General features: G+C 40.6%; 1 protein-coding gene and 1 long non-coding RNA gene across 6 annotated transcripts in view; one reads left to right on the top strand and one right to left on the bottom strand.

The window, feature by feature from the left end:
• Window positions 1–24686, top strand: part of LOC309843934 — a 1014078-nt gene that overhangs the window by 602367 nt on the left and 387025 nt on the right. The gene's annotated exons all lie outside the window — the stretch shown is intronic.
• CACNB4 (calcium voltage-gated channel auxiliary subunit beta 4) overlaps window positions 1–24686 on the bottom strand; it is a gene marked incomplete at its 5' end in the record, with an annotated part of 250066 nt that overhangs the window by 15886 nt on the left and 209494 nt on the right. For all 5 annotated transcript variants that reach the window (XM_082689935.1, XM_082689936.1, XM_082689938.1 and 2 more), the window contains 4 exons: window positions 6933–7028; window positions 8930–9081; window positions 14748–14857; window positions 23472–23530. In XM_082689935.1, coding sequence (XP_082546061.1) covers window positions 6933–7028; window positions 8930–9081; window positions 14748–14857; window positions 23472–23530 — 417 coding nt within the window. The remainder of the gene's footprint in view (window positions 1–6932; window positions 7029–8929; window positions 9082–14747; window positions 14858–23471; window positions 23531–24686) is intronic.

Below are 24686 nucleotides of genomic sequence, written 5' to 3'. Positions count from 1 at the left end.
GAATACCACCAAGTGCTCATTGTCTGAGTCACTAAGTTTGAGGGAAGTTTATTGCACAGTCACAGACAACCAAAACTTTGTCCTAGAACAAGGGTGGCAACTTTAGTGGGCTGGCAACATGGGGCCCGCCTCCAGCTCCTATAAACGAAGTTTGACTGTAACACTCCCATTCACTTACATATTGAGTGTGGCTGCTTCCCTGCTACCAAAGTGGAGTTGGTTAGTCTTGTGAAGACCACATGACCCACAAAACCTAAAATATTTACTTTCTGGCTCATACTGAAAAAGTTTGCTGACCCTTCTCCCCCCCCGCCTAAGATTTTATTTATTTATTTGACAGACAGAGATCACAAGTAGACAGAGCAGCAGGCAGAGAGAGAAAGGAGGAAGCAGGCTCCCTGCTGAGCATAGAGCCTGATGCGGGGCTCCATCCCAGGACCCCGAGATCATGACCCGAGTTAAAGGCAGAGGCTTTAACCCACTGAGCCACCCACAAGCCCCTGCAGACCCTTCTCTTAAAAGAAGCTTTACATATGAAACCCATGCTTCTCTTTCCAGAATATATGATAACCAGTTTGCTGCCATTCACCATCTTATGCTGACTTTGGCCAAGGCTTATGTTCTTTGGAAAGCCAGTTCACCTCTCTTGGTCCCAGTTCCCTCATTTGAAAAATGAGGTGGTTGGACTGGGTCAGTCCTTCCCTAGAAGTGTTCCATGAAACACTAAATCCACAGGATGCTCTCTGGAAAATGGTTCTGTAGACAAAATCTAGGAAACACTGTCCACTATCCTGATGGAGATACACAATGCTCATTAGCATATTAAGGCTCCTGTAGTAGAGAAACCAGTTTATCTGTGTGTACATGGTGTTTTCTCAGACACGATGGTATCAGAGCCCTCTCCCCATAGCACCTGCTGGCATCACATGGAGCCCATACTGGGAAGAATACATTCCAGGAAATACTACACTGGGTGCTCTTCAGGGTTCCTTTTGGCTTCAACAATCCCTGGGTCTTGGATTCATTTTTTTCTGGTGACAGAGAGCTAGCTTTTTTCAGTACCCTTTTAGATTTCCTTTTCTAAAGACTGCTGCCTTTAATTTCTTAGCAATGTGTGACTCTCCCAGTATAATCTGCTGACTTTTCAGATTGGAGATGCAGTGGCCAATTAAGGAAGCTGTAAATTCTCCTAGAGGAACTAAAATGACACAGTGATCACCAGTCTTTCAGTGACAATTATAATTATGGTCTTAAAGTAAAGCAGGGACAAATGCAGGCACATTTTTAGATTACTACTAGTTTTTATAATCCAAGGATTTTTTCCACATGTGCCAACATAGAGTATAAAATTCCTTCTTGACATTACAAATGCTATTCAAACAATATCAAATGAACATGTTTAATAATGTAAACAGTGTTTAGAAAATATTAAACACAAAGTAACCTTACTTATCCAGACTGCTTGTTTAATATTTCAAGTTATCTGATCAATTACATAAAACAGGAATTTGCTGCTAAGATATAATAGAGCAAGGCTGTCTTCCCAGTGCATGAGGCTGTTTTGAGATTCCTGACATATGGATAAATCTTGACATGTCACAGTATTATTTGCATTTAAGTAGGCACATATATTTTCTTGGTTCCAGCTATTTCAGAGGTAACATGTTACATTATATACACTTATCAACTCTCTCAGCAGCTAAAATGCAACAATTTAAATAGGCTGCAAGTAATTTATCTAATAATTATTGGGGAAAAATGTTAATAAACTCATTCTTATAGACAGATCAAAGAAACAAGTTTAATTCACCTAAAATGTATCTCAAGATATCACTTAAGACTTAAAATGTTATTTACCAAAATGTGTGCCTATATTAACCTAAACTGGTAAACCAGGAGTGATTTTTTTTCCCCCTAGGGGGCATTTGGCAATGTCTGGAGACATTTTTGGTTGTCCCAATATGGAAGTTGTCATTGGCCAGGGATGTTGCTAACCATCATGCAGTACATAGGACAGGCTCCCATAACAAAGAATTATCCGACCCAAAATGTCAATAGTGCTGAAGTAGAGAAACCCTGATCTAAACCACTCTTTCAAACTATAAGAGATTTATAAAGTAATATCTGTGAGCATATTTAGGATTTACCAAATTGTTTGCTAAGAGTTGACTTATCTGGGTGCCTGGGTGGCTCAGTGGGTTAAGCCTCTGCCTTCGGCTCAGGTCATGATCCCAGGGTCCTGGGATCCAGCCCCGCATCAGGCTCTCTGCTCAGCAGGGAGCCTTCTTCCCCCCCCCTTCCCCCACCCCCCACCCACCTCTATGCCTACTTGTGATCTCTGTCTGTCAAATAAATAAATAAAATCTTAAAAAATTAAGAAAAAAAAAAGAGTTGACTTACCCAACTATAATCTTTTTTTTTTTAAAAACTGAAGTATAATTGACATATAATATTATATCAGATTCAGGGGCTATACATACTGATTCGACAATTATACACATTACAGAATGCTCACCGAAAGCATAGTTACCATCTTTCACTAGATAAAGTTTTTTTTACAAATTATTGACTATATTGCCTGCGCTGTACTTTTCATCCCCATGACTTATTTATTTATAAAGGGAAGTTTGTACCTCTTAACCTCCTTTACCTATTTCATCTGCCCCCTCAACTATCTCCCCTCTGACAACTACTAGTTGGTTCTCTGTGTTTAACTCTGTTTAGATTATGCAGTCCTGGGGTGCTTGGGTGGCTCAGTCATTAAAGTTCTGCCTTAGCTCAGGTCATGATCCCAGGGTCCTGGGATTAAGCCCCACGTCGGGCTCCCTGCTCAGCAGGAAGCCTACTTCTCCCTCTCCCACTCCCCTTGCTTGTGTTCCCTCTCTCGCTGTCTCTCTCTATCAAATAAATAAATAAAATCTTAAAAAAAAAAAAAAGATTATGCAATCCTCGAAGGCAGGAACATGCCTTTGAATCCCCAGGGGGGAGGAGCAGAGGGAGAGGGAGAAGCAGGCTCCCTGCTGAGCAGGGACACCATCAAGCAGCTCCATCCCAGGATCCTGAGATTATGACTAGGCTGAAGGCAGACGCCTAACAGACTGAGCCACCCAGGAGCCCAGGCCTAACTCTTAAATAATGTTTGCTGAATGTATTTTAGTACTTGTAGGTGAGCCACACAACACTGAGATGACCAGATATTTTGAGTTTCTCTGATTTAACCATACAGTGACATGGATGCCATGTCCCAGCCAAGACCACGGATCGTTCCTTAGAAGTACCTAGGACATTTTGAAACAATAAGGATATCACTTGGTATATTTTCTGCTTTAATACCTTCCTCTTCCTGGGGCTCCACAGCCTTCATAATTTTACCAACATCTCTACACTGTTCACTTCCAAAATCTAGATAGAGTCAGTCTTACAGTTGAGAAGGGTCTCGGATACCATAGCCTTCAGCCTTCACCAGAGGAGATTCCTCCCACAACTCCAACTACTGCTCACAGAGCCCACTCCGGTGGGTGAGTCTGCTCACTCTGTCCAATGAAATCAGACAGGCCTAACTAACTACTCTCCAGTCCACCCAGATCCGCACCCAAAACTCCCGCAGATCTTGTGGCCACCTCAGGCACTTCACAGAACTAGGCCACCTGCACGATGTAGATCCCTCTCCATCTGTGAAGACAGATGTGCCAACGAATTTCGAGATATTAATCTGTATTTTTCCTTTTGTATGTTCCCCCTTTCTTTCCTACCACTCCAGCTGGTGGCAGGATCTGGGCTTCCTCCTCTGGCGGTGGTGGGGAGGTGGGGAGGCACGCTGTGGCAGGAAATTGCCCCTCTCCCTTTCTCTTCCTGGGTTTTGTTTCCCAAAAGCCTACATTGGTTGAGGAGATTTTGCTAACTGACTCAGGAAATAAAGGAAGGTGGGGATGCTTGTAGACATAACAAAAGCAAATAGGAAGTTCCATTAATAGCAACAAGAGGGGAAAAGAGGGAGGAGAGACCTCCTCTCCCTCCGACACAGAAAAGAAAGGAATCTCTTGCAAAGGTCAGAAAGCAGGGACTTCCCTGTCTCTGCTTCTCTGCCCCAGATGAGGTCTGATACAGCAGAACATCCATCCTGAAGGACCACACGGACTTGGCCAATGGTTGCCCGAACTGGAACTCTCAGCTTCAACTCCCTCAATTTCCTTAACAACCCCCATTACCATTTGACGACTTTGTTCTGTCCTGGAGATGTCTCTTCACAGCAAAGTTGGGGGCCAGAGACTCACCAGCTCTGTAGAGGTGGAAGGGCACAGCGCATGAAGGTTTGTGGGAGTCTGACAGACCTAGGGGCTCATTTCCTAATTGTTACCTCCAACAACTTTCCTAATCAGGGACTTAGCTTTCCCTTCTAGGAAGTAAGGATGATGTTATCTACGAGGGTGGTCACAGAGCTCTATGATCAGATATCCTGGAAAACCCGCAGTCATGAGTGCAGTCAGCAGATAGCCTGGTGCGGGGAGATGGGGGTACTGTGGCATCTTCTGGAATGACCAAAGCTTTGGTCCAAGCCAATGCCATCCTCTCCACAGGCTGCTCCTAGCCAGTGCCTGAGCGCAGCGTGGGGACTAGAGCCTGAACAGTTCTGTCCAACATGTGACAAACTTGTAAGAAAAGCTACCTATGAGTCTGAGGCTCCTGCTATCCATTTCTTCCTCCTTCCTCCCTTCCTTTCATGAGACTAGTCTGGTCTGGTCGGAAGCCTCTACTAGCCTGTTCTGTCCTCTTTCTCTGTGTTTAGTCTTTCATAGGTATTTTCTCCAATAAGTTGCACTTTTTTTTTTTTTTAAAGATTTCATTTATTTAACAGACAGAGATCACAAGGAGGCAGAGAGGCAGACAGAGAGAGAAGGAAGCAGGCTGCCCACTGAACAGAGAGCCCAGGACTCTGGGATCATGACCTGAGCTGAAGGCAGAGGCTTTAACCCACTGAGCCACCCAGGTGCCTCAATAAGTTGCACTTCTAATTCCATTTAGGTGTCTGCTTCCCAGAAGACCCAAACTGACACAACCTTCTTTATAAGACTCTTCTAAAAACTGGAAACAATAGCATACTCCTAGCGTTTGGTATCTGCTCAGTAAGGGTTAACTTCCATTAGCTGGTAAGGACTGTAGAGTCAGGGGCTGGGTAGGACATTCTTGTATTTACACACAGGGTTTGAATTACACATTCCATTTTGTAAGTGGACTTCGTAGGCGAAGTGAAGTTAGACTTCTTAACATAACACTCCAGGCTCCAGCCTATCCAAATTATCTGTGGGGCAGGTAACCAGGTATGTGTACAAGTAGGTGGAACTGTGAGGACAGGACACTGGCTTTGGGGCCAGATAAATCTAATCTAGTTCTGATTTGCTGTGTGACCTTAGGAAAGTCATTTCACCTCTCTCCCTTCAGTAGCCTCATCTACAAAATGGGGATAATACAACATAAGGATAATTACTTTACTAGGTAACAGTGAAGATTAGAGATAAGCTATGTAAAGCATCTAGCTTCTCATCTGGCCTAATAAGCATCCGATAAAAGGATGCATCCTACTCTTACCACCTTTCACTCATTCACTTAGTCAATAAATATTTATTGTGCGCCTATCATAATGAAGGACTGAGATATAACCGTGAACCAGACAGGAACACATCCTTACAGAGCCTGACAGGTTGGCCATGGCAGAATGCAAAGTATATCTGGTAATTTTAACAGAAACACCTAGGTGGTGCTTATTCCATGCCAGGCTCTGTCCTAAGAGCTTTTTTTTTTTTTTTTTTTAAGATTTTATTTTTTTATTTGAGAGACAGAGATCACAAGGAGGCAGAGAGATAGGCAGAGGGGGGATGCGGGGGCAGGGGAAGCAGGCTCCCTGCCAAGCAGAGAGCCCAATGTGGGGCTTGATCCCAGGACCCTGGGATCATGACCTGAGCTGAAGACAGAGGCTTTAACCCACTGAGCCACCCAGGCGCCCCTGTCCTAAGAGCTTTACTGCAGATTCACTCATTGAAACCTTACACTAACCCAGTGAGGAAAGTACTTGCTCAAGATTACAAAACCAGTGTGGATCTGAACATGGGCGATCTGGCTTCAGAGTCCACGCTTTTAACAGCTATGCTGTATTGTCTCTCTAAACATCTGAATTAGATTTTATGCTTCCACAGGGCATAAATGATCCTTACACAAGTATATATTTAAAAACCTAGTAAATTAAATTAGTAGGAAAGACAGTTATTTTCTTTAGAGAAACAGAGGCACAGTAGTAGTAAATCAGCTGAGCGGTAGACACAGATCAGCCACTGGTGACCCACGGGAGAACAGTCAGCACCTCCCCCCACCCAAATCCCTGCCATTTTCTTGGCTTCCACCTCAGTAGCTGCTTTCTGGCAATGGCACCAGGACATACGTTGCTATAATATAATTTTTCATCTTACTTAACCCTGACCTCCTCATCTGCTATAACCATAGGGCTCTTCTAGTTCCCATAAATTCTCAACCTTCAAGGTCACATCTTTTCTGCCTACTGGAATTTTCTGGCAGAAAAATTAAAGGAAAGTCAAATTAGTATGTTTTATTTGCTTTTCTCTTTTCATAAACGTGTCCCCATGACTGGATTAAGTAGTCTGCTGAGTATTTGCACAGTCATCAAGGTAGCAGGCACGCGATGGGACACTGGACACTAGGTTCAGTTCTTCTTACACGGCAGAACTGATGTCTCAGTTCTGGATGCCTGAGTGTAGCCAACAGGACAGCAGCAGTGTGTGTGAAAAACCCTTTATGTTTATGACAACAGATCATCACCATCATTCTAGAACAAAATGACAATGGTAATGGGAAAACAAAAAACATGCCAGCCCCTCCTGTCCCAGCAAGAATGACAAACGCAAAAAAATGATGGTACTTACTGGGGGACATTGTGCAAGTTTATCAGCTGCCACCAGTTGAACATTTAAGTGTTTGCTTTGCGACTTTCCTCTAGACTTAATCAACCTCTGTAAAACCTGATAGAAGAAGACATGAATCAATGAGTTAAAAGAAAAATGAATAAACCAAGGCTTTTTAATATAGTCTGGCTAGCCCTGAGTATTAATAGAGAGGAAATACAATATGAAAAATGATATATATAAACTCTGTAATGACATCACCCACTTACACTGGCTCTCAATTGCAGAGGCTTTGATATGTACATCCTATTCTCTCTCCGTGTGGGGTCCTGGAGGGACCTCAAGTTCCTGCCCTAGATTTTACCCAGAGGTTTTATTTATTTACTTATTTACTTTTAAACATTTTTAAAAGAGTGTATTTATTTATTTGACAGAGAGAGAGAGCACAGCAGGGGGAGTGGGAGAGAGCGAGGGAAAAGCAGACTCCGCACTGAATAGAAAGCCTGACACTGGGGCTCCATCCCAGGACCCTGGGGTCATGACCTGAGTTGAAGGCAGACACCCAGGTGCCCCTACCCAGAGAAATTAGAGCCCTGCAAAAGTGGAGGAACTGATCTGTACCAGGTCATTTGTGTCCAAATTCAGTGAAGTAATATTTTAGATCACTATCTCAATATCAGATAAATATCAGTCATTTATATATCGGGTCGTTTTGGTCACTGATAATTATTGAGGTGTTCCAGTTTACATTAACAAGATTTCACATTAGAAATCTAGGCAAAACATTTGCATTGGCATATTGCTACCTATAAACCAGTGATTATCTGTGTTATTCAGGCATGGCTATGACTACACTTGCCATATACTCCCTCTCTCTTCCATTTTTTTTTTAAAGCTGAAATAGGGCCCTCACCCCAAAATAGTACTGGTTGGTGAGGCTCTATTATACCTCAGCGTGTATGTCCACAGGAGCCCCTGTTCTTACACTTAATGACCCCGTGGGGACTGGGGCAGCGGGCAAAAGAGGTTGACATCTATTCCGCTGCAATGAAGGGTATCTGAATCCCCCTCAATGTGGGGCCAAAGAGACCTCGAGGTGGTCAAGGCAGATTCAATCCATTCTAATGGTTCCCAAAAGGTCCTGGTTTGGTCAGGATTCCCTAGTCCATCCCGTGCAGAATGAGTGCCTGCAAAGACGGAAGGCTGAGGGCTGGGGAAGGACACAGCTTCTTCAGACATTCTCCATCTGTGAGAGGCGACTACTGCTCTGGTTGGAAGTTGAATTACACATAGTGCTAAACTGCACTCTTAGAGGCACTGAAAATAAACTAATTATTAAGGTAACACCTCCCTAGGATATCTATTTCACATTAACTTTTTAGAATATCATCACTTCTTAAAAATGAAAGAACAGCCTAATCAAAAGAGACCAATTTGAGGCTGTCTCACTTTTATTTTTATCTACTTGTGGCACAAAGACACAGGGCAGATATCCCACTGTGTTTAATCACAGAATACCTTATTCCTTGGAGACCCAACCTGAGCACATATATAATGTCTATAATTTTTCCATAAGAGATTTTATACAGTGGTGTTTGGCTTTATATATGATAAATGTATATACCTTTCCTGAACTATGTACTTGCTCAGTTGGGGAGAGAATATAGGTGCTACAAGAATCAATATTGCCCAAGAAATTAACTAAGATATAATCTAAAGTCTCTGAAAAGCCATACTTCCTTTTCCATACCTTTCTTAATTTTTTATTTCTATTATATTCTTGCATAACTGCCTGTCTGGGGAACCACAATAGAGAGTGACCTTCTTTAAAACAATGGCTATTCTTTATTTGCTGTCTTAGAATTTCTAGAACCTGGACAGACTGTGGTAATTAAAAACTGCCCATTAAAGGCATCTCAATAAGATATTCTCCTTACCCACTAACAACAAAGCACAGAGCAAAGAATATTCCAAAGTCAATGAGCTTCTAATCTGTAAGGCAGAAATGAACTAATTACCTTTGGAGATGAGACTTTTACATGAACAATAATTGGTGCTAAGGAAGTCTTTATAAGTTGCGCTGGGTGATTGATGGTGTCTGCGTCAAGAACAACCAGTTGCAAAGATCTCGCCAACTCAAAGATTCTTTCAATTTCACTTTGTACTTCCGCTAAAAGGAGAAATAATATGTAACAGGGCATAGTTATTTTTATTAATTAATTCTTACATTTAAAAACATAGTACCCTAAACAAATTAAAAATAAATAAATAAATAAATAAAATTTTTAAGAAATTAATTAATTAATTAAAAAAAAAAAAAGCGCCTGGGTGGCTCAGTGGGTTAAGCCGCTGCCTTCGGCTCAGGTCATGATCTCAGGGTCCTGGGATCGAGCCCCGCATCGGGCCCTCTGCTCAGCAGGGAGCCTGCTTCCCCCTCTCTGCCTGCCTCTCTGCCTGCTTGTGATCTCTCTGTCAAATAAATAAAATCTTAAAATAAAAACAAAACAAAACATAGTACCCCTTTCAGATATTTGTCTACATTGCAAAACAGAACGTTTTGAATTTCATATTTCTATTCACTTAAGATCTTTTCCAAAGAGAGAGAGATGGGTTGAGTTTTGAGTTTTGCATAAAACAAAAAATTTGGTGAAAAAAATTGAGATGGCTCTCTTAACTCACTTCTTATACTTGCCCTGAAATTTAGCTATTTATATAGCTAGGTTGTTTACGACTATTGCTTTGCTCTAAAGAACTTTTACTTTTTTTTTTTTTAAGATTTTATTTATTTAGTTGACAGAGAGATCACAAAGAGGCAGAGAGGCAGACAGAGAGAGAGGGGGAGAAGCAGACTCCCTGCTGAGCAGAAAGCCCAATGCCGGGCTTGATCCCAGGACCCTGAGATCATGACCTGAGCTGAAGGCAGAGGCCTAACCCACTCAGCAGCCCAGGTACCCCTAAAGAACTTTTACTTTATCTATGAAAGCTGAAACCACATTTAGGAAAGACTTGAAATACATGTGTAGAGCAACATCACATGGAAAGCAAATTACATGGAAATATTTCAACCAATCAACAATTTATTTATTAATATTCTGTAACTATGTTTTTTAAAAATCCCACAACTCATCTGTGTTGAATGACAAGCATATTTTTCATCCAGGGTTAAATGTTGGGTCTACTCTTACAACTAACATATTGCTATGTCTTAATTCAGTATTAGGGCTGGTATACTTGTTCTACGGAATAATTTTCAGTATTAAAGAAAAAAAAACTAAGGCAATTATATTATAAATGCTGAAATGTCTTGAGAATGAAAATCGATCCAACCGTCTGTAATAGCCAAGTGACCTGAATCCCTGCACAAATCCGGTCAAATAAAAAAATCTAGTTATTCTCCATGTCTGAAGCAATCCAGCCATTTTTAAAACAAAGGAGATTATCGATAAAAACAAAATTTGGCTTTCTAAAACAGAAAGAAACTTTTTCATATATATTTTATAAATTATCTGATTTATTGGGTCATGTCCAAAGTCTGAATTAGACTACTTAATTTTCAGAGAGATGATCTTGTTTTGCTTTTTACTTATCTTTATTTTTGGCTTATATATTATAGGCATGACTTAGCAATGTTGTAATCTTGTTTAAATTACACAGAGTAGACAAAGTTACCTAATATACATTACTTCAAATATGGTCTAGGAAAGAGGTGATGTTGCTCTAAATATACTCATTGAAAAGGTTTTCTACCAGAAAGCCACGATTTGTTCTGTTTACCCAGTATATATTCAAGTTCACGTCACCCACCAAAAAATCCTCCCTTCCATAACAGGGTGCGCAGGAGTATTAATGCTCAAGACTATCTTGTAATTCTACTTTCATGGGCTTTGCATAATAGCCTAAAATTCTTCTCACAAAATCTCTGATGTTTAATGCATGATTTGTATTAGAAATAGGAATTTCGAGAATGAACATAGCTATTATTTTTCATATGATCCAATCCCACTGGTCTGAAAGATTTTATACTGCTTTGAAATGTGACTAGCTCCCAAGACATTTATGTAAAGAATTTGGACAATTAGGCTCATTTGCAAAATTCTTCTGAAATCACACACTACATTTGTTAATAATAACATACCTTTCCCTTTTTTTCTCATGTGTCAAAAACAGTTAAAAAGGGTTTTTCTTATGAGAGAAGGTCAGTAAATAAAGTATATTTGTAGTGTAGCAGATTTCAGCCTCTGGCTGTTGGAACATGTTCTCCATTTGTTGTTGTCATTAAATTGTCACTAGTTTAACTCCTGGCCAGGACTATTGTAGAACAAGTCTGCATTACTTTAAGTTTCAAATCTGAATACAATGTTTCCTGGAGTAGCAAAAAGGTAGTGAGGCAAAATGGACCACCCTAGTACAAAGAACCCTTGAGGCACACTGTGTAAATACTACAGAAATAATGAGCCTTATTTACTCTGCATAAGCAATGAGGTAAACATGGTTTTTGACCTGTGCAGAGGGCAAGCACATCCAAGGCTTAGCCAACACAAAACTCTTAGGCAATGGACATTCTGGCATGAGTGGAGAGGTGCTTGGGCAAGCAAGCCAGAAGGCTGCAGAGGCCATACCATATACCAGAGTGGGGCCATATTTGGATAATATATATTTGGAATTCAATACATAGACTGAGAAAGAGAACAAGATTTATATCTACATAGCCCATTTTCTTAAAAAAAAAAAAAAATTAAGCAAACCCAGCAATCTTGACTTCCAATGCTGATTCTCAGAGGATTCCAATGGCCATTTCCTCATGATCTTATTCCAGACAAATGGGGCTCTGAGAAGTCATGGACTATGATGCTGGAAGAACCTCAATGAACACTTCTATAAATTGATCATGACCAGTCTAGACCCATCTCTCTCCAGCATCTCTGTCACCTGTGACCTTTCCTATATCCAAATGCTTAAACTACCCCAATGGCTCCTTTGGGTTCAGGGCAATATTTCCCGAAGTGAGTATCCTCAAACATTAATCCCTTAAGATATCCTACGGGGATGTTTTTATTTATTTAGTTAGTTATTTAGTTTTGCAAAATATCGCAGGCTCTACTAGTTTCTTTTGGAATTTCAAACATGCACTGCCCTTTCTATTTTAATGGCTCTCAGAAGTCTTGCAGTAAAGAAGGCCAACTGTTTAATCCAAATTTCCAAATTTGACTATGGAAAACATTTTGGATGTAACAACTATTACTACTACCCTTTACAGTTCACATTTATAGAGTCTACTTTGGAGGTTTCTTTAGCAAGGCATACTTAGAGCCCTAACACACTGACCTCAACCTACGTTTACAGTCTCTTCCCCAGTTGCTCCCAAACCATAGCACCCACTCCCCTTTTCTAAGCATTCTCTGCACAGTCTACTTGATTATCAATCCAGCAATGTTTTTTACATGCTGACATCTTTGCACATTCTTGTCTGCCTTGTAGAACCAGCTCAAATATAACTTCTTCAGTCTTCTCTGACACCTCTTACTCTCTACCCTTCTTTCTTTATACCTCTAGCTTTTGGCTCCTAATTCCATTGTCAAACAGCATTTAGCTATCTGCCCCTTCTTCCCAGTGGCTTATGGGTAAGATACTTTTTCTTAGTTATGTTTGTACTTCCACAGTCTAGCATAATGCCTGGCACATAACAATAAACATGTGCACTAAGAAGCAGGCAAATGGACATAGGCGGCTCACGAAGTGGTTATTATAACAGACTGCCATTAAATTAATTCTAATGGTTGTAGGTATATGAATTTGCAAAGCAAAGGGAAAAGTCAGTAAACTGACATTCACCTTGTTTTGTCCTCACTATTTACGCCAACTCCACTCCACTGACTCAAACATGTGACTGGATTATGCCGAATGACTTCTAGGAATATCCACGAGACCCTTGGTTAGGGTAGATGGTTAGAGTCAGCAACCTCATGTATGCACTTAAGTGTTTTTAAACCTCTCATTATACGTCAGAGGAAGGAGTAATTAAAAGTCAAAGGCACTGTGTGGAGTGAAAAGGACAGTGGAAGATAGGAGAACAGACAGTGGATGCTTGTTTAAGAAATCTTCGATCTAATTTGGCATCCTTGTCTCCCACAACATTTAACTTTAGTCAGTCACCTAATATGATTCATCATCATCAACTCTTGCATTGTTACTTCGTTAAGGTCAAAATACTGTGTCTTTAAGAGTGTTTTATTCTGTATGTGATGGATCTAAATGCTGAGCTAAGGAAAGAACCATTGATGTCCAGGATCCTGCCCTCATAAGGACTGACAACTATTCCACTGGTATGTTTAACATTCTTTCATAAAGCAACCAGCCAACAAATATTTATTGAACAATTATCATGTGCCAATTCCATGCCAGGAATATACAGAGATGATACTTTGTAGCCTCTTTCTAATCTGTGCACTTCTTGGCTCAGGGTCAAGATTCAGGCTCCAACAAACTCTTGTTGGGTTGTTTGGGTGTGCAAGCTATCCTGGATTTTGTTTGTTTGTTTGTTTTCTATCATCATCTCAGTAGTTTAAGATGTTGTGAACATAGAAGACCCCATCTTTACTACCCCTGCCCACGAGGAAGAGGGGAGTAAAACAAACTGCCCTCAGACTCTTTGAATGCAAGAGAGACTCCTAGAAAGTTACAAGTGGACTATAACACTCTTGGCAATCACAAAAAGCACAACACAGGCTTTGAGATGAACGTCGTGATTCCCCAGCAGCATGGACTTGTTTCTGTGGATGGTGATTCCATCTTCCACTGCCCTATTCACACATGGCTTTATAAAGTAGCTAAGCATATACTAAGGGACAGGTGGGGCTAGGTAAGGAGAGATAGGTAGGGGAATATGTGACTGGGCTCACATGGGGGCTATGGGTTCAGGCTCACAGAAATCCCAGATGTGGAAAATGCCACAGAAAATGAGGGAATATAACAAGACTAATGAGTCTACCTCATTTGTCTTAAATGTCAGAAATATCTCTGTAACAGCTACAGCTGGGCCACTGAAAATTACCAAACTTCAAAGAAAAAGTAAACATAGTGCCAGCAGTGATAGAGACGTCAAGATTCAAGTTCCCTAGTCAGTTCTCAATAAAAAACCACCATTGAAAACCCCCAGTGGCAACCCATTAGGGACCTCTCTCCCTTTGGAGAGTTTTTCCCCTCTCCTTTCTGTTCTCACCTTCACTTAATAAACTTTCACTTCACCCTTTTGTATCTCGGAGACTCATTCTCTGACTCCTTGAGACAAGCGTCCTGCTATCTTGTAACAATAGGGCATTTTCCCCTTCTCCATCATGGTGAAATTTCAGAATACTTTCTGACTGTGCTCCAGGAAAGACACATTTAATGCTCATGGCTATTTCCACTTAAAGATGGGATTATTCACAAAGATCCTATTATCTAGCTTTCTATTAAGGATCCAAGAATGTTGAACATCCCATTTCTTTTCATGTCTGATGTGACTCAGCTATGACAGATACCATTAGCCTCATTGAAAAGCTGAGGCAGAGTGGAGGTAAGTGGTTTTGTGTGGTTAGGCAGTAACACACCAGGAGAGCCCAATGAGGAATCTTCCCACCAGACTACTAATGAACTAATTGACTAGAGCTGAGAGCAGAGGCTCTGGCTGCTGTAGGACTCTGTTCCCTTCTTTTCCATGGATAGCATTCTCTTCAGTTAATCGGCACTTCCCCATTCAGAATAGGGAGCACACTGGAAAAGACAATCACAAACGAAACATGTGCCATCCCGCTCTGAAAGTATAGCTTGGACAAGTACCACATTTGAACATCTTACCTAAGCTGGACCGAGTGTTCGAACGTTCAATTATTGCTCTCTTGCTGGGATTATTTAGGACAGACCTCTTAGCAAGAGAAATGTCAGCTGTCACTCTTGTTATTGATATCCTATGAATAGGAACACAGAACAGAACAAGCCAGTAAAAAAGGTCGTGGGGCTCTCAAGTGATTTATAACCACAGTACTTAATAACCACTCTACATACGGCACTACAACCACAGTATAATAAACATTGGCACAAGTATTTTAAACAGGCTTTGGCAGGTATTAAAATATAAGCTGGGTAGAATGGAAGAAGGTTTTGACTATTTAACCAAAACCGAAACCCAAACAAAAGCCTGTTGTTAAAAATGCAACTCTTCTTCACTATTACCTACCTTGCCAAATTCTCTTCATAATGCACACCATACCAGGAGGGAATCAAAACATATGAATAAACCATGCTCTTTTTGGGAGGCAGCAATACAGTTTTTTTTTTCAATTCACGTTTGATTTGCTCTTGAACAAGACCTCCAGGAACTACGAATGTTCTACCCAGGCATATCAATGCTGCTGGTGAAAGGGGAAAGCCCTCTTCATTTTCATCAGCGACACTCAACCAGTTGGTAACAATGTTGCATTCCTGGTGCTCAACAGCTACATCATGATACAAGAAGCATTTCCCCCCCAGGCCCAAAGAAACCTTTCATTTCTAAGAATATGGAAAATATGGTTTCTCATCTGCATGCACAAGATTCTTCAGTATATTTGCTTAAGACTTTGAATGCATAAAGTGGGGAGCTGTGAGACACTAGAGTTGAGGGCAATGTGAGAATTGTGCAAGGATTCTGGTAAGTCAGAAAGTTTCCTGCAGTTACGCAAAAGAATAAAGCACAGACACCACAAATGAACAAAGAGGCGTCGATCTGCATATGATTGATCCCATAAGGATCTCTGGAATTTACAGTTTTACAGTTCTTTACTTTAAACTGCCATTGATCAATTTCAGATGATTATCTATCTGGAGAATGCAAAGAATGCCACTCTGAGCCACCACTGCCACCATGGACCTTTCTCCACTCTCATTTTCAGAGCTTGGCAGAGTTCTGGAAAGGAGACAAGAGTAGTGTCCCTTCCCTTTGTGCTCAGTGCAGCCATTCTTCTTCGTTTTTATATTCCTTTAGGAGTTGGGGCAGGGGAGAGTTGTAAACAATAGCTGAGCCCCCTGTCATCTCACACCTGTTTTGGTATACCATCAGCCCTCTTAGGAGACTCTTTACCTGACTTCAGTGACCCAAAGTCCTAAGGAAAATTTAGAATACTCCTTTTCACAAATGACTGGAAATAGCTTGTTTAAAGCAACAGGCTGTACAAAAGTTCGGATGTCATTTTAACACAAATCACCTTCTTATGTCATTATATTGTATTTATAAGCTGTAGATGGTACGTTTTGAATTTTAACATTTTTTAGAATTTTTAAGCACTAATAAATTATTTGAGGCATCTTCAAATTATCTTCTGCAAAAACCAAGGGCTCTGTGAAATACCGCAGGTCACTGAGATCACTGAAGGGAAGCTGAGTTGGCAGAGGGAACTCTGGCAGAGTTCCCTCTGCCCATGCCAGCCAGGCAAACACCTCTGCCTTTCTGTTTTCTACTTTGGGGCTTTATATATGATTTCATTGTAAAAAGCTGTTCAGCTGCTAAAAGACATTGGAAAACACGGGTCAAGTACAACTTCTTCATTTTGCCAAGAAAACTGAAACACAGAGGGGAAGTTCCACATGATTAGTGAGAGGCTAAGAAAGCCTAAAACCCAGGCCCCCAAACACCAGGGAGTACTTAGTCACCTGACTCATAAGTCTCTTAGTTTCAGTTTTCTTCTCTAGCAACCCTGACTGCCCAGATGCAAGCCAAATCGTCAAGAGCAGACGCAGTCGACCTTGGCCATGTGCAGAGAGGTGGTCAGGATTTCAATGAGGTTAAAGTCAAGTGAATCTCATGTCTCAGTCTCCATTACTCAGTTAGCCTTTGCAACCTGAGGTATGGAATCTCACGGGCAGTCCTGTGCTCCCAGCTCTTTAATTTACAGGATAGGGTTTGCTTGTTTATTTTTGCGTTTCTGCTTGTCTATTGTTTTAAGAATAGAGTTGCTGGTTAGAAACATGGAGTCAAGTTCCAGAGCAAATCAAATCTATGACTGGAGAGAAAGTGGGTTAATTTAGGAACAGAATTCAACTTTCTAGAATAAAGACTTTTGGAGGGCCTAAAATGTTTGTTCTGCAGAAGGGAGATCAAGTTTGCTAGCTCTCTATAAGCCAAATAGTAACCTTTGTTTCTTAAAATTTCAAAGGATTACCAACAGGTGCATACTCTTATTTTTTCTGGATTTTAAACATGTTTACGAAGTTATTTTTAAACACACACAGTTTTACAAGTTTTTACAAGTTCTACAAAAAAAGCAGGCAAACAAACAATAATACACACATACACAGAAAAAAAACCTGCTTCGTGTATTTCACAAATAGGAAAAGGTATGGATAATAAGGTTCGTTTTCTTGTTTTATTTGTCAACAAAATGCCAGCAAATTTGTTAATCTAAGTTATTTCTCAAATATATTTTTAAAAAAGATTTATTTATTTATTTATTTTAGAGGGGGGGTGGCAGGGAGCGGGAGAGAGAGAATCCCCAAGTGGATTTCCCACCAAGCATGGAACCCACTGCGGGGCTCGATCCCAAGACCCCAACTGAGATCACAACCTGAGTAGAAAACAAGATTTGGCCACTTGGCAAGTATTATTACAAGTTATTTCTTAGTAACAGTACACATGCATGCATGAAAGAGCTCAGAACAAGACAGACACTGCCCCAGAAACCTTTCAATAAGAGAAAAGAGAGGCTTCTATTTTCCATACAAAGATGCTTACTATTACCAAAATCAGACACCAAATCCAAACTATTTTTTGTAAAAGGCTTCCTAGCAATACAATTCAAGTTTATATACTTTTTTAGTTTTATATACTTTAAAAATATATTTTGTATACTAGTTATATATTTATTATTATTATTTACTTAGAACAATGCCCTTTCTACTTCTTTTCTTGCCGTATTCATTCCCCCCAGTGTCTTTCAGTACTTCCATGCATCTTATTTGAGATATGTCTTTTAAAAGTTCCCTAGGAAACTTTTCCGTGACATAGTGTCAGTGATTGCTGACTGGTAGATAAACGCTAACAGAAGTTCAGTTCCTCAGCGAACTGGTAGTAGCAAATGTCACTGAAAACTAGCAAAAACTGTTCTCTGAATCTAAGCAAATCTGAATCCCATTTATTCTTTATTTCTGTTTTGGAATTCATCATAATTGCTGTCATCTATCATGACCAATGAGTATTAGTTTTCTGCGAAAGATGCTACTTTTAGTTATAACTCATTCATTCAAAAACAATTAGTATTTCCATGTTCATTCAGAACAGCTATCAGGTCCTTCTGTACTCTATCTTTGCTACATCTAATATGCAATGCTGCTAGTGCATTAATTAAAAAAAAAAACCTACTAGTATTCATAGAGAAGACCATGCCAAAGAACAGAACAGTACACTGTCAAGACAATTGGGATGGAGAGACTACACAGATCTGAGTATTCTCCCTGGATCTTCTCTTCTCTCTCTCTCTTTTTTTTTTTTTTTTAAAGATTTTATTTATTTGACACACAGAGAGAGAAATCACAAGTAGGCAGAGAGGCAGGCAGAAGAGAGGGGGAAGTAGGCTCCCCGCTGAGCAGAGAGCCCAATGCGGGATGTGATCCCAGGACCCTGGGATCATGACCTGAGCCGAAGGCAGCGGCTTAACCCACTGAGCCACCCAGGCACCCTGGATCTTGCTCTTCTTGCTGGGTGTGTGACCTTAAACAAGTCATGTCATCTTTCGAGCATCAGTATCCTAATCAATACAATGGTGATGACGGCTTTGCCAAACTTTCTCATGGGACTGTCAGTGGGAGCAAACAAGGTAATATATAAAAGTGCTTTGCTAAATAATTATTCATAATGTCCTATGTTGATTGGCACATACATATGTTTATAAGATAGTTATTGGAGATTTAAAGACTAGAAGAGGACAGTTTCTTTATATCCTATCCTTAGAAATTAGCAGTTGACCATGAACTCTCCTATCCCCAGAATCCATGAAATTTATATACACTTTGAGGGTGAGAGAATCAGGTCAGACAGGCTATAATCACGACCTGCTAATTTAAATATTCATGTCTGGCATTCAAGTGTTCAATTACATGTCTCTAGTGTTTGACCCCTGATGAGTTTGCATTTAAAGAGAAAATGGTAGAAGGAGATGATAAGAGGGTGATAGTGATTTTGAAACAGAAGGCGCTGTGGTGTTTTTTTCCATTTGTTGACTGCAGTTACAAGTTGTTTTCATTCTGCCATGCCTTGGGTGCTGTGTGATACCATCAAGGGTGCCCACTGCTGTTTATAAATAAATACCACCTCTCTGAGTCTCTGAAGTTGTATCCTCAGCCTGTTTTCTTCAAATTCTTTCTTAAACCCTCTTTTTCCTTTGAGTAGCCTTTGACTAACAACTTCTTTTTTTTTTTTTTTAAAGATTTTATTTATTTATTTGACAGAGAGAAATCACAAGTAGATGGAGAGGCAGGCAGAGAGAGAGAGGGAAGCAGGCTCTCCACTGAGCAGAGAGCCCGATGCGGGACTCGATCCCAGGACTCTGAGATCATGACCTGAGCCGAAGGCAGCGGCTTAACCCACTGAGCCACCTAGGCGCCCTGACTAACAACTTCTTTTAACTTTAGATCTTATCTATACAGGCTACCGGATGTTCATTTAAGATTTTTGGCCATGATCATGCCTGTTACAAAGCGTTGCACAACTGCCACAGAGATGACCTAGCAGTCAAAATGCATAAAGCAACAATTTCCTTGGAATTTGAAATGATTAGCCTAGAACCACAAATGGCAGTTGGTTTGATTGCCTGTTCTTCAGACTATGAATGGTATATTCAACCAGCTGAACAAACCTCTTTCCGAAGGATGATTCCCCGTGAATGCTGGTGGTGTAAAATGAAGAGTGAAAAGCTCCACGTCACATTGTATCCTAGGTGTTCAGCAAGCTGACGTCACTGCGCCAGCTGGTTAGGCTCACCTAATTTATGACTGTGCCTAGGAACTGCCAATACGTGTGGATATCCACATGGACAAAGACCCCCTAGGCACTAGTTTGTCCTATGCTTTTTGTTTTTCTTACATCTATCACAGGTAAGTCCTACAGTAGCAGCTACAGCAATAAACCTGTAATAAATAGCTCTCAACAGACTCAAATAATTTGAGGTATTTTAAAAAAGGGTAAGCTTATGATTTTGTAACCATCAAGCTGTTGGACTTGGATCCAATTTGTTGACTTATTTTCAAACCAGGATCTGAAAAACAGTATTGAACAGAGCCTCTTAGCCAATGGATCCCTTTTTGGCTCTTTCTGAAAAATAAGACTTTCCCTTCACTCTTTGGTCTAACCATCATAGCCAATTAAACATGGAGTAGGTTTCCACCAGAACATACTGTTTATGCTGTATCACTGTGCTAAAGCCTTCTGTGTAATTGTTCTCTTGGCTGATTTCAGTTAAAGACTATTTGTTGTTTTCTCTCTCTTTATTAATTGGTAAAACATAATACGGCAGATTGTCATAGCTCAGAATGTAAGGTTATTTCCCACACAGCAGATGTGTTGGAGGGAGGGTGAGGCTACAAGCCTGTTGCTTCTTCCTTATCAAAGTCTCTACATACTCCCAGCTAATGAATTCATTACTGCTTTTTTCTGTTGCACTGGCCTCTTATTATTTGAAAGCAAGTCCACTCTGCTACTCCCAACTTTACCATCTATCTTTTCCAAATACTGCCATAAATTAGAGCTCTCCAGTGCCGAGTCTCTCTCTCTGGCTATTCCTTTTGCGGCTGTTTGAATCTTCCCCCTATCTCCAGATCCTCGGCTGTGCCATCAGATCGTATGGAACACTTGGCATTGACATTTTAATTCTATTTCTACTAAAACCGCCTTCAACAGTGTGTGTAAATGCTTGATGCAGCAACTCTAGCTGACTCAGAACAAATCTCTCCTGTTACCATCAAATGTACTTCCTCTTTCTGGGCCTGAATACTGAAGAAAAACCTCAGATGCTTCTTTCTTGAAAACAATCAAGCCACTTACTTTCTCTCTGTTAAATTTTAACAGTTCCCTCCTTCTATTCCCATAGGTTCTACCTTTCAGACCGTTAAAAATATTGTTGTTTATAGGGATGCTGTGCGGTGACAGAAACAACGTGATGCAAACAGGCTGTGTTATGGGAAGGAATTTGTTCAGCTGGAGGGCTATAATGGGGTCGCCTGATGAGGCACTGCTCAGAACTTCCTGAGGTAAAGACAGCACAGGTTAAAACTACACAACTTTAAGCAAAGGTGGAGAAAGTATGTGTGTGTGTGTGTGTGTGTGTGTGTGTGTGTGCCAATAACACAGAAGATGAAGCCATGCATGTTAGCTGCCTCCAATGCACAGACTGCTGCATGAAGGTAAGGGTTATGGCCCAATCATTAGCGAGCAAGACCAAAGCTACTCCTATCAAGTTAAAGAATCAGAGTTTAGCCATTCTTTGCAATGCTTTTTCAAGAAGTGAAACCCCAATTACCAAACATGCTCAAACCAAAGCAGTTTATCCATCTGTTTGTGGTTGCTGAAGGAAAGAGATTACATATGATCTCACTGATATGAGGAATTTGAGAAACAAGACGGAGGATCATAGGGGAAGAGAGGAAAAAATGAAACAAGATGAAACCAGAGAGGGAGACAAACCATAAGACACTCTTAATCTTAGGAAACAAAATGAGCATTGCTGGAGGGGAAGGGGATGGAATGGATAGAGTGGCTGGGTGATGGACATTGGGGAGGGTATGTGCTATGGGGAGTGCTGTGAAGTGTGTAAGACTGATGAATTACAGACTTGTACACCTGGGGCAAATAATACATTCTATGTTATTTAAAAAAAAGAAAAGCGATTACAATAAAAGAACTCTTATATTTCCTTCCAACTCTAATATTTAGTGCTTTTTATTGTTTCATTTGAAACTTTCATCCTCTGCCTATTTTCTTTAAAAAAGGGGGGGGGGTTGGAAGAACAGGTTAAACCCATGGCTTTCTTAGTAAGTGCTTGAGTCCACTAGATGAACGTGGCAGAGACTGTTCAACAAAATCTATTTCCTCCTCCTCCTGGCCACATCATTAGACTGCATTTCCCAGCGTACTTTGCAACTCAGCATGGCCACATGACCAGGTTCTGACCAGTGAAAAGGGAGGATCCGTGTGTCAGCTCCAGGCGCACCTCTTCCCACCCGCTGACTGGAGAGACCACCCTCAGGCCAAGGACACCAAATGATGGGTGGGACAAACTTTCTGTCTATCCTCCCCTCCCGAGTATAACCCACTCTGCCTAGCTGAGGAACGCCTGCTTCAAGCTGGCAAATGAGCAACAGTTAAGCTCCTGCTGTGTCTGAATCATTACACATTTTGGGGTCTATTTATGAAGCCTGGCATTCTACTAATGTACCCGGCCATTCACATAACGGCAAGGAAGCATTCTCATTCCTTGAACTAAAATCTCAACCACTGGAACCAAAATTTCAGTTTCTTTGTATGTAGTCCCAGAAACTAATGAATATTTTAAACACAATTACCCAGAAGGCTTTTCTTTTGACAAATATATACAGTTTGTGCTTAAAGCGTTATTAGGTTTACTTTTCTCCTTAAAATACCATATATATTTTTTAAATACCATATTTTTAAAAAACCTATTTGAAGCTATTTTTCAAAGTGTTTGGTAAGTTGGATGCATGTACCCATACTTCTCGGTACACACTATGTACATTTTCTTCATTTCTAGTAAGTCTTCAGAATTTGCAATGTGGTTATTTTACAAGGAGTGCATTCTGCATTGTAAAGGAGCTCATTACTCAGTATTGAGTCAAGACGGGCTTTTTACCATTTCACTGCAAAACACAGAAACTGTTTCTGACATTTTTCACAAAACGTAAATGATAAAATTATTTGAGGGCTAAAGACTGAGCTGTGTTTATCATATGGTATATACAAAATAAACCAATAGAATACAAGGTGATTTATTGGTAAAATAAACCCAGAACTAAGCATCCAAACAAGTATTATTCTCTACAAATAGTCACTCTGGGAAGCTTATGGTGAAAACACTTCTTGCACTTTTCTCGTGAGGAAATTCGGTACTTTATACCTTCATATGCACACACATGCCCCCCCCCCCACAAACACATGCAGGCACAGTTGCCAAGTATTACTACCAGCTTCACCAGTGAGCCACCACATTTATCAGAAATAGTCTATATTTTCATTAATATTTTTCATAAAATAAGTTTGGTATGAATTTACTAACAATCAAGGAAATAAAGACAAACACATACATTTAATATAAAACAAATGGGTTATTTTCCTTCTCAAGGTCCTTTCTCCCTTGGGGATTCAATTCTATACTTCATAACTTCATATCTTCAGAATTCTTTCATTGTATTCTTCCCTGAATACTGAGTTAAGTTTTAATTAGAGAATTTCTGCAATCACTGGAAACAGATCCACAAATCAATGTATATCATACATGTTCAGTTAAAGGAAAATAAAAATACAAAAACATCTGTATGTCTCACCTCCCATCAAACCTGTGCTTCAGGAAATCAAAGAGGGCTTTCTGCATCATGTCTGTTACCTTTGCAGAGGTGAGAAAAAAAGAATGAGGCAAACACACGCAGAGACAGAGACAGAGAGAGAGAAGTCAAAGGTGAGAGAGGGAAGGGCCCTTGAGCAAAGACCTTACAAAGTCTGTTGTCTCCAAAGGATAGGTTACCGTGGGAGGTATTTTCATGCTTAACCACTTCCAGTCACCCAAATCTCCCCCATGGCTGTCCTCTAGGGTGTTGAGGAATGAACCAGCAGTGTTCACTAGACCCAAGGCTGACCCCTTCCCTTCTTCGGTGACAGAACTGCAGCCAAGAGAACACAATGGGCTGGCTTTGCTGCCTATCCTTGTCTCCTCTGAGTGGCACTTGCTTCCAGAGTGGAGCAGAGCAACTCTGGCCAGCCCTGGACTCTGCCACCCCACTGCTGGTAGAAATTTTCCATTTCTACAGATCACTCTCCTACTCTTCCTCTGACGTTCCCCACTGAGAGGGAAAAAGGAAGGGGAGAAGAGGGAGGGAGACAGGCAGGGGAAAGGAGAAGGGAACTGGATTCTTAGATCTGCCTTAAAAAGATTCATTAATTCATTCCATCAGTGAGTATTAAGAAATTACTATGGGCCAGATATTGTCCCAGCTCAATGGGAATGGTACCCTGGAGGTTGCCCACCTTCAGATTTTAATGTTCCACCGTACCTATTCTTATCTATGCTAGCAGAGTCAGAATGGCAGCATCTGAAATATAAGGCATCTAAGTCCTTACTCTTTTCTTCTTACGTTGTAATGTTTAATCTCTAAACAAGTTCATTAATACTTTCAGTGGAGGTTTTTTCCTTCTGTGTCCTTAAAATAAATAAGCAGAGAAATATTTTGGGGATAGACCATCATCTTGAACACCCAGCAAGGTGAGATTTGTTGGTGCTTTGGGGGTTTAGGTTTGCTAGCACATGTTCTCTTGTGATTTTTATACTCCATTATTTCTTTGTTTTTTATTTTTTTAAAGTAAGCTCTATGCCCAACATGGGGCTTGAACTCATGACCCTGAGATCAAGAGTTGCATGCCCTACCATTGAGCCAGCCAGGTGCCCCCATAATTGGTTATTTCTAACAGTAATGGGAATGGTTGAGACAGATAATTTCCTTCAGTTTGAATTTAATGCAGGGCAAACAGCTGACCAGAACTGTCCA

This window comes from Mustela nivalis (genome assembly GCF_964662115.1).
Source record: "Mustela nivalis genome assembly, chromosome: 11".
NCBI classification, from domain to species: Eukaryota; Metazoa; Chordata; class Mammalia; order Carnivora; family Mustelidae; genus Mustela; species Mustela nivalis.
The sequence above is the reverse complement of the archived record's forward strand: the minus strand, read 5'-3'. Positions and strand labels throughout refer to the sequence as shown.